The 11,022-nt window shown below is 42.3% G+C and overlaps 1 long non-coding RNA gene and 2 gene segments (V, D, J or C); 2 read left to right on the top strand and 1 right to left on the bottom strand.

The window, feature by feature from the left end:
* The first annotated feature begins 818 nt into the window (after window positions 1-818).
* Window positions 819-2,061, top strand: LOC116665050. The segment is given in 2 exon segments: window positions 819-1,137; window positions 1,248-2,061. Coding segments are annotated over 2 exon segments (384 nt in total).
* A 1,019-nt stretch (window positions 2,062-3,080) lies between these two features.
* LOC116665052 overlaps window positions 3,081-11,022 on the bottom strand; it is a 10,680-nt gene continuing 2,738 nt past the window's right edge. Inside the window, exons 2-3 of the long non-coding RNA XR_004321638.1 lie at window positions 8,168-8,424; window positions 3,081-8,016 (exon numbers count right to left, since the gene is read on the bottom strand). This is a non-coding gene — a long non-coding RNA (uncharacterized LOC116665052). The remainder of the gene's footprint in view (window positions 8,017-8,167; window positions 8,425-11,022) is intronic.
* On the top strand, window positions 7,993-8,732 carry LOC116665051. The segment is given in 2 exon segments: window positions 7,993-8,242; window positions 8,349-8,732. Coding segments are annotated over 2 exon segments (372 nt in total).

Below are 11,022 nucleotides of genomic sequence, written 5' to 3'. Positions count from 1 at the left end.
AGCAGGACACATGCGTATGGAGCTCGTCGGGAGAAAATGTGGGCTGGAGATGAGATGGAATTTCCTCCTATCTCCCTCCCCGCCCACACCTGCAGGATGATTAAAGCTAAGAACAGAGAAGAGGTCACTCAGGCAGAGCAGGTAAAGTGAGAAGTGGAATCTGGAAAGCAGCACTTTTCAGTGGTTTAGGAAAGCGCAGCCTATAAAAGACACCCTGGGAGAGATGCGATGTCTTGGGTTAGAGAAAGAAAAGCAGACTAAAAGGCAACTCCGGCGTCCACACGGAAGAAGCACTATTTTATAGAGAAGCTGGGGTCTCATAGAGATACGCTGTTCCAGTAGCTGAGGGAGAAGGCATAAACCTGAACCTTAAACAAAAGCAAACACACTGGAATGGCGTGTTCAGCCCCCCGCAGGTGGTCTGTGCTGGAGGGTTTGTGGATAACTGAACAGACGGGAGCAGATGGATGAACCAAAGTCTCTCCAGCTGGTTTCAGAAGTTCTCTGTGGTCCCAAGGATGTATAACACAGCTCAGACCCCCCTCCTTTCTTCCCGCCGACTCTAGCCTGCCAAGTCCCTGGGGTTATTGAGCGTTTATTCTGTGAAAGGCAATGGGAGGAAGGAGAGAAGGCCAAGATCATAGCATTAAGTCGCGCCGCCTCCCGTTAGACACGCTCCATGGTGAGGTGCGTTATCGTTGCATCTTTATTACAACCAAAAAACTTAGCATGATGCCTTGTCCATAATGGAAGCTTATGAATAATAATTTTGAAAGAATAATGAATAATAATGATGAATAATAATAATTATGGAAACAATGAATAGTGTTTGGAAAAATGAGTCACCTCAGAGTTCTAAGGTGGCCCTCCATGCTCTTTGGTCTGTACTCAGCTGGAGGACTTTGTGACACTTCTCAGGAAGGGATGTGCTAACAGGCGGGGAGGACACACCTTCACAAGAAAGCAAGAGAGCCATGTTCAGCCTCACCCACGGGAAGTTTGACGGTTGACTCAGCCAAGCCACAGAGGTCTGCAGCGCCTCTCGGCAGTAGTTCCAGGCTGTCCTGGAGGAAAGTGTGGTCCATCCAGACATGCTGTCACCGTTCCAGCTGTTAACTCTGGCAGTCCTTGGGGCTTGTAAGTCTTTTTCCTCCCCCAGTCTCCTTGGACAGATCTCTAATTTTTGTCATTTAAAAAAAAATTTCCAAATTTTTGGTTTATTTACTTTCCTCCTTTTTTTTTTTTAGACGGTGTGTATGGTGCAGGTCATCTAGAGCAACCGCAACTGTCCAGTACCAAACAGCTGTCAAAAACAGCCCGCCTGGAATGCGTGGTATCCGGTGTCACAATTTCTACAACGTCTGTGTATTGGTATCGAGAAAGGCCCGGGCAAGCCGTGCAGCTCCTGCTGTACATTTCGTCTGACAACACCGTCAACGTGGAATCGGGCATTACGCCGGGCAAGTTTGAGGCAGACAAGACACCTGACACTTCGACGTCTACCCTCACCATTCACAGTGTAAACGAACAAGACGCGGCCACCTACTCCTGTGCACTCTGGGACGCGCACAGTAGCAGACCTTAGAGCCGTGTCGTTCGATAAACGTTCACTGGTTTTCCATTCACTGCCGTGAATTAGGAAACCACAGTCGCCACCTGTACGCTTTTGTGCAGTTTTCTAGGTAAACTTTTATGTGGCTGACTCTATGTGAAGTTGCCACACTCTATATTTTCTCTAAGAGGAAGCTGTGCCTGAGCACGTGCAAATAATCAGGCTCGATTTTCAGGGCTCTGTTCTCTGCCCAACAGGCTTTCCCGGGGCATCCATGCTTAATCCTCCAAGTTGACCTCTGTTACTCCCTCTTTTATCTTCTGCCGAGATCTATACCCCACATTATCTATACCAGCCAATTTGCATTATGTTAAGATTTTTTCTGATCCACTCTTCTCCTTTGATTAAAATAATGGAGATTAGATTCAATGCTATTTATTCTCTAGAGGCTAAAATGTAACAAACACAGCATGATCTAACTGACTGCAATGATAAATATATCAAATGCATGCCCTAGAATGGTGATACTGGATTTTGCACAAAGCTTATAAACACTGCTACTTACTGAGTCCAAATCAAAGTCTACATTGGATGGGAGCCTGGGGAGTAGTTCATTTTCTGGCTTAAGTGTTCTATGGGCACTCTGAGCCAGGCATTGTGCACAGCGGAAATCGCAAATCTCATAGGCTCTGTCAAAGCTGGAGGTTGCTTTTGTAAAGCCCCTTTCTGTTGCTGGGCCACCAATCCCCAGTGAAATGACAGTCTCCAACTAGATGTGGAGTCATTTACCCCTGCTGCCCTTCTTTTTGCTAAGGTGAATTTCACCAAAGTCACTTTGGCCACACACACCAAAGGCAAACCGGCCAGAGGCAAATCAGCCCCGTCCTAAGTCAACATTGGCAGTTAAATGATTGTTTAAATTGCAGATGCACAGAACACAGAAAGCGTTTCATTGGAATATACAGTACTGAGTACTGAATGGGGCTCCCCACACCGTCTGCTGAAGTAAGATCTATGTTTCCATGATTGTTGAGGTATTTGCATTACCGAATGGGTGGAAGGGGGATTTTTGTAGAGATGGATGCCTGAAATCTCCCGATGATTTTGACTCACCTTACTTTCCTTTGTACCTGAAGAGGGTATTCACAGTGACTTTGAGTAACAGAACCAACATTATATTATCTAATTCATGCTGAATAAAGTTCAAGGAAACCTTAAAAAATCACTATTTTCTGTAACATATCATCCATTACCAACTCCCCACACATACTAGTGTGGCGGGAAAAAAGGATGTGTGTTACCTAAGAGTCAACTTGGAAAAAAAACCACAATTCTAAAAACTGCTAGGCCCCCCAGGAAGTACACGTTGACTGTCTATCTTGAGTACGCTCTACTTCCAGCCCTGAGAGCGGGTTTAGAGGGTCAGCCTGAGGTAGGAGAGTGGAGTGGTCACCTTTGGAGGTTTGGGGCATGGATCCTTTTTTTCCCTGTGTCACTTCTGTGGTGCCTAAATTATCTAACAGGAAACTTTGATCACCTTTGAATTTTATTTCAAATTTATTTTTAAAAAGAATTCACACATTTCATAATATTAAAAATACCTTGGCATATTATTGAGAGCTTAGAGACAGCAAGTGAAACTTGATGATTAGAAGTGCTTATAGTGAAGGAGGGTATAGCTCAGTGGTAGAATGCCTGCCTAGCATGCAGGAGGTCCCAGGTTCAATCCCCAGTACCTCCAAATAAATAAATAAATAGACATAATTACCCCTCTCCCCCAAAAAAGAATGCCTGTAATGGGCTCTGTCTTGACTACTTTTTCTCATCTCTCCTCTAACAACTTTTGCTTCTTTTACAAAACGAAATCTTGTTTTCTCTCCTGATTCCCGCTGATCCTGTCTGCCAAGTGAGAGACAGTGTTAATGCTCAGGGTTTCCAGGGTGGCTCATTGGGCTGGAATGACTCTTTTTTCTTAAGTGGTACAGACACCAAGTAGTACAGACAGTGCCAAAAATATGCAGTCTTCTCATTAGCGTGGGGCATGGTGGTCTTGCTTTCTTTACTTCTGTTTTGTCCAGGTGCAGATGCAGTCAGGAGGTCGTCTCAAGCAGAACTGCACACTTCATTGCACAGGAGGCTCTCCATCTGCAGGGTGGCTTGGCGCTCAGTGCCTGAGAACATGATCCACCACCGTTCATGGAAAAAGCTGCTAGAGAGTCAGCCTTAGGTGGTCTTCACTGGGAGAGCCGGCGGGGAGAGACAGACCTTCAGCTTAGACTCTGTGAGTCCCCTTCTGTGGGGGCACGGATTTCTCACATCTTACGAGTGAGTCAGACATGCATGATTAATGACCAGTGGTCTCATCCCTGGTTGCTGTCTGGGAGCAGTCAGTGGAAGCATCAGCAGGGGACTGGGAGGCGGGAGGAGACTGAGGTCAGGGCAAGTTCCCTCCCTGACAGGTGGCCTTGGATTGGCTGCATTCTCCTCCAGTGACCAGATACAGGTGACATCCAACTCACAGTCAGAAGGTTTATGTCCAGGAATCAAAAGATGAAGGTGGGTGTGGCCATTCCTTTTTATACAATTGACCCAGCAGAGGAACGTGTTTCCTCTGCTAACACCCTGGGAGGCTCCTTGCTCCTCCTCCTGTTCCTCTTCCCTGTCTCCTCCTCATCCTTTTTGGACACTCAGCCTGGGCAGACAGGACGGCCGGCTTCAAATATTTATCTGCTTTTCACTCTCGGAATATAAATTTGTTACTCTATTTCTCAGATTTGGTGAGGGATTTTTTTTTTTAAAGTAACTTCCAGTGAAATAAGTCAGACAGACAAAGACAAATACTCTGCGTGATCATTTATATGTGGAATCTGAAAAATAAAACAAAAGAATGTAAATATAAAATTACAACAGATTCACAGACATAGAGAACAAATTAGTGGTTATCAATGTGGAGAGGGAAGTAGGGAGGGGCAAGATGGGGTGTGGGTTTAAGAGACACAAACTAATATGTGTAAAATAAATAAGCAACGGCACAGAGAAGTAGAGCTGTTATTTTGTAATAACTTAAAATGGAGTATAATCTATAAAAATATTGAGTCACAATGTTGTACATCTGAAGATAATATAATATTGTAAATCAACTATACTTCTATAAAAATAAAATAACTTGTGCCAGCAAAAAAAAAAAAAACTAATGTTTTTGTCTTAATAAGTTTGCTTCCTGTTGGAAATGCTGTTCTTCTGTTTATGTTTAAAACTGGACAGATATAATTGAAGCAAATGAAAATATTTATTTCAATAGCAAAAAAGAAACATATGTATTCACTGTAAGGTATCGAGATGTAACTTTTCATACACGTAAATGTGCTAACACCAAATCGGGCTTCTGAGGGTCACGTGCGACCCCGCAACCATGGAGTACATAAAATTCACAGAAGAAGAAGAGGAAATGAAGACCTAATATAAGGGCCCCTGGGAACCTACAGTACCATCAGAGCCCTTATCGTGACCGTGACCACATCCTTCGCAACGCGGAGCAACCTCGGTCCTGAGCCCAGACCTCAGCCTCAGCCCGCAGCATTTCCTGTGCTCCTCGGGTCGATGCCTCATGTCAAAGGAAAGAGGAAAGGGAGTCTGATGGCTATCGATTGCACCCCCACAGATGTTAGTAACTGTGCCCCTAAATGTCTGGTTTGACATCAGTTCCTACTGCTGTGGGTTCCTAGTTAGAGACTATGTATGTTGAAATGGGCTGATTATCTGAAAGAGAAGAGAGGGGCAAGGTGCATTATTTCATTTCCCAGAGATTTCCAGTAATTGTGAGAGACTCAGGCTAGAGGCACTAATGATGAAATGTAATGGAATTCATATCCATGTAGCCCCCACGGGCTGCCAGATAATGTGCTGGAGGTCACATGTGTTCAGAAGCTCATGTGATTACCATTAAAACCCTGCTAATAAGTATGTTTGATGCAAGAAGGAACTGCTGCTTTGAGAAAGGCAGTAATCAGTCCAAACAAATAGTCCATGCTGTTTCAACTGCACTGTTGAATAGTGCACTTTGAATACCCTTAGTGTTTATTAACTTTATAAGAATATACTTTGGCATTTGTGACCAAATCCTATTGCCCAGCTGAGCAGAGCCTGGTCAGGACAGAATGAGTAGCCACTCAAGAGGTCATGGCTAGAAGGTCAACTTGGGACACACTTGACTGGGGACAACACACTGGATTGGGGGCCAGCCACACTTACCAGAACCCTCAGAGTAGTCAGCCCGCCACAACTAAGGGAGTCACGCAGGTCACATACAGGGCACCCCTAGAGCATCTAATTCAGGTAACAAGAGGGGAGTGCACTGCTGGGACATATAGGGTGTCTCCTAAAAAAGGCTATGTCCCCAAGGTCAGGAAATAAAACCACACTTCCAAATACATAGAAATAAACACAGCCAATTAAGCAAAATGAGGCAACAGAGGAATATGCTCCAAATGAATGAACAAGATAAAAGCCCAGAAGAAGAACTGTGTGAAGTGGAGATAAGCAATCGACTTGATAAGGAGTTCCAAGTGATGATCCTAAAGACATTCAGACAGCTCAGAAGTAGATTACGCGAACAGAGTGAGGAATTAGAAGGTTGTAACAAAGAGTTAGAAAATATAAGGAAGAATCAAGTGGAAATAAGGGATACAATAAATGAAATAAAAAATACATTAGAAGAAATAAAAAATAGATTCCTTGGTATAGAGGAACAGATCAGTGAATTGGAAGACAGAGAGGCAGAAATCACAAAAGCTGAACAGAAAAAAAGTAAAAAGAATAAAAAGAAAAAAAAAGAAATGAGGATAATCTGAGAGACCTCTTGGACAGCATCAAGCATACTAACATTTTCACTGTAAGAGTCCAGAAAGAGAAGAGAGAGGAAAAGAGGAAGAGAACATATTTGCAGACATCGTAGTTGAAAACTTCCCTACGCAGGAAAAGGAAACAGAAATCCAGGACCAGGAAGGGAAGAGAGTCCTAAACAGGATCAGTGCAAAGAGGACCACACCAAGACACGTTATAATTAAAACGGAAAAAATGAAAGAGAGAATATTAAAATCTGCAAGGGAAAAGCAACGAGTTACATAAAAGGGAGCTCCCATAAGGCTATCAGCTGACTTTTCTAAAGAAAATTTGCAGGCAAGAAGAGAGTGGTGTGAAATGTTTTAAATGCTGAAAGGGAAAAACCTACAACCAAGAACACTCTACCCAGGAAGGCATTCCTGCAGATTTGATGGAGATATCAAAAGTTTTACAGATAAGAAAAAAATAAGAGTGTTCAGCCCTGCCTAACCAGCTTTATAAGAAATGACACAGGGGCTCCTTTAAGTAGAAAAGAAAAGGCCACAATAGAAATATGAAAATTAAGAAAGGAAAAATCTCATTGATAAAGGCAAATATACAGGAAAAGCAGTAATTCAACCCACATAGAAAGCTAGTGGGAAGGTTAAAAGACAAATGTAGAAAAACCATCTGCATCGGTAGGAAGCAGTTAAAGCCACGCAAAACGAAAAGAAGTAAAACACGGTATCAAGGACAGTAAACGTGGGGGGTGTGGAGTAAAAGTGCGTCGTTAAAATGCATTCAAACTTAAAAGAGGTAAGAAACTTAAGATATTCTATACAGATTGCTACATATAAATCCTCATGGTAACCACAAACCAAAGAATCTATAATAAATACACACACAAGAGAGAAAGGAACGCAAACATAACACGGAAGACAATAATTAAATCAAAGGAAAGAGAACAAAAGAAGAAGAAAAGAACAAAAACGAACCACAAAAAAGCCCACAAACAATTAATGAAATGGCAAAAAGTAACTGTGTGTCAATAATTGCTTTAAGTGTAAATAGAATAAACGCTCCAATCAAAAGACAGAGAGTGGCTAATGAATATATTTATAATCCACAATATCGTGTTAATATCCGTATATCTGCAGAGAAGAAATCCAGCAGTTAAGACATCATAATGATAAGAGTTGTTGTCGTGACAATGTGATCACATTTTTATTTTCATCTTTGCCCTGTTTCTCTGAAATTCTTCAATGAGCTTGTTCCACGTCTGAGCTGGGGGGCTTCTGTTGAGTCATGGCACTCCCCTGAAACTCGTTTTCCTGGTCTATAAAATGAGAACTACCAGCACCAGTACCATGTGATGTGCTACGAGATGAGAAACATTTAGAAAAAAAAAGCCTAACCAATGAAAATGCTCATTAAATATTCCCTACCATAGAAGTCAATGTTTATTAAACATGCAATATTTTAAAATACTATGCTGAGAAAAAAGTGTTCATAAAGTAGCTCCTAGGCAAGTAGACACCATTCGCATTCCCACAGAACTCAAGATGCTCCTGCAGCTCCCGCACATTCATGCCAAATAGCCCTCCAGAGACCACCAGCCTTATCTTCAGATGCGCAGGGAAAGTCTGAGGATCAGAGCAAACAGGAAACTCAGGCCTGAAGAACCTGCATCCCAGGGACCCGCTAGACTCACCAGTTCCTTTCCCTCCCCGATTCAGGCCACGCCCTCCTAGCCCTGACTCGGGGCACCCAGCCACCAGGTCCTCATCTTCCTACCTTTTCCTCGAGCACATAGCCTGGCAGCCAAGATGTCACTGCTGGAAGCATTCACCTTCTTCTCCTTGTGGGCTCGTGAGTCACTCCCTGACCATTTCTTTTACACGAGTGAGCAGAGAAATTCTTTGATGTTTCTTATATTATCCAAAGCTCACTGGAAATTCTCTCCTTTTATTCACAGTTGGACTTGCGTTATCTAAAGTGGAGCAGTCCCAGGTATCTGTTTCCACTGAAGTAAGGAAAAGTATTGAGATCAACTGCAAGATAGAGAGCAGAGATTTTGAATCAGAAACAGTTTACTGGTACCGGCAGAAACGGAAGCAGGCTTTGGAGCATCTGATTTTCGTGATCTCAACGACAACCACAGCTCGAAATCTAATTGATGGGAAAAACAACAAAGTTGAGGCAAGAAAGAATTCTCAAAAGCTTACTTCAACCCTTACAGTAAATTTCATAGAAAAAGAAGATACGGGAATTTACTACTGTGCTGGCTGGTACTCACAGTACTAGAACTGTCGAGACACCCCACACAAGATCCCCTCCCTGGGTCTGCACCCACCCACATCCTTCCCAGCCCCCCACCTGGGCTCCCAGTCGCAGCCTCACCTCCTCTGCAGTATTTCCTGAGCTTTCCAGGAGCTCATCCTGCATCATGCTTGCACATTACTTTCCAGCTGACCCCAGGAGGTGTGCTTCCAAAGCTTTATTTAATCCTATATCCCCATGAATTAAAATCTTGTCTGGGAACTGAGGGCGCTACGGCTGTGCCACGGAGAGTTCTCTGAGTGGGCATGCTTCAGGCTGAGAGAGCGCATCACCATGTTCCATTATGATCCCATTTACTCAAGACAGCAGCTCTGCGGTATAACTATGATTGGTCCATTGTACAGCCACAGAAATGCAATCTTAAGGACTTAAAGTGAGTGACAAGCCAAAGACAAGAAGTCTATAGTTTTTAAACTGAACTGTGAGACCCCACCGAAAAGTTTAAGGACTGCAACTCTCTAAGTGAACAGTAGGATATCTGGGGTAAATTGTCCCTTTTGTTGGGAGGTGTGGGGAAAATGATTCTACCAACGCGATGTCATCAGGATAAAACTCTGGGTTAGATGGGCCCGCCATATTGGGCAACTCTGATTCTGCCTGTAAAAGAAGAGAGAGGACCAGCCAAGACCAGAAGAGCTAATGTCGTGTGTGTGTGTTTGTACGTGCACGCGCATGTGTGAGTGTGAGTTCTCTATCAGTGTTCTCAGTGCTTTGCATATATTAGCTCCTCTAAACCATACTACCTATAAGGTCTTTGGGTTATCTTGAAACGTATTTGACTCATGGGGCAAATAAAGCACGGGGCGGTACAGTCACTTGCTCAAATCACACATCTGGTACACGGCCAGTCGGCAGAGTGATGTTGGGACCCAGAAGATCTGGCTCTCCTTGTCTGTTACACAAAACCACTTCTTACTTGCAGGGATCAACACATTGTTCCCATCCCCACAGAGACAGAATGAACCACCACAGAAAACTGATGCAAATTATTAACCCACGATTTGCATGAGTAGGTGTCTCCACAGAATAAGTAAAATGCCAATAAATTATCAGTTGGCTATTCAATATCAAACAATAAAAGATCCTTATTTTCTGTTTCTGATAGTAGTATCTGCAGTGGGCTTCTGGTAAGAATACCGGTAGGAATGCATACTGTTCACTTTATTTAAAAATTCCCCATAAAATATTAACATATTCACTCTTTCTAGCCACTAGTTCAAGCATCCATAGTCTGATTTTCAATTTTGAGATGTACTGGAAGGGAAAAAGGAGGATTTGCAGAGCAGGCAGACACAGGAGATGGAATTAGACATACAGTCCTCCAGACTTTCTTCTCCCGCTTCTGGTGGGCTCATATTTTTTTTTATTTATATCCTGACCTACAAGGTTTATGACCATTGCAGTTTCTTAGTTTAGGGGTAGGGGGCAACTAAGGAGAACAGTCCTGGTCCCCTATATTTTTAATGCGAGCAGAGAGACCAGAAGCTGAATGGAAAACACCAAACGTGAGGAGATGAGCCCTTTTCAGAAGAAAAGCCTGAAAAGTGTGGGTTAAGCTTCTCAAAATATCTTTGCTAAGTTCTTTGCACATATTTTCTCACATAATGTACATAAGAGCAGTGTAGCTTAGTGAGATAGTGTCTTTAGAGAAACAGATCTCACGGGATAAAAGTTGTATCTGCTTTTCAATGGCAGCCCTAGAAAAAATAGTAATCAATTCAATGATGAACCAAGGGAAAGAGGCAGATAATTTATGTTGCTTTCAAATGACAGAATATTACAAAGCCATTTAAAATGGCATTTTGAAGATTTATTAATACAAATGAAAATGTTTATATTCACATGCCCCCCAAAATCATGTAAAGGACAAATGAATATACATTAAATCTCAAATTCATAAATATCTACATCAGTGGAAGAAACAAAATGCAGGTAATATTGGAGTTTTACGGTAGTTTTTTTTTTTTCCTGATGGAGTGGATGTTTTTTTTTTTATATTATTAATGAATTTGTACATTTTCAGAAAAGGACTAAAGAATTTTTACAATTAAAATCCTATTTAACAACATAGTTTTCTTTTGTCTTTCAATAATGTTAAAAATACAACTAGAAAACACCATAAGTGACTTATTATGTCTTAGGCACCATTATTTACTTTATAGACATGATCGCTTTTAGTGTGATAATGTAACTTTCTTAAGTCTCTGAAAGATATTTATTGAGGCAATTATAGATGTAGAAACTGAGACGCCAAGAGATTAAACAACTTAACTGACATCAGAAGAGATAACTAAGTAGAACAGAAGGGT

The sequence above is a fragment of the Camelus ferus genome, chromosome 7, assembly GCF_009834535.1.
Source record: "Camelus ferus isolate YT-003-E chromosome 7, BCGSAC_Cfer_1.0, whole genome shotgun sequence".
NCBI lineage: Eukaryota > Metazoa > Chordata > Mammalia > Artiodactyla > Camelidae > Camelus > Camelus ferus.
The sequence above is the reverse complement of the archived record's forward strand: the minus strand, read 5'-3'. Positions and strand labels throughout refer to the sequence as shown.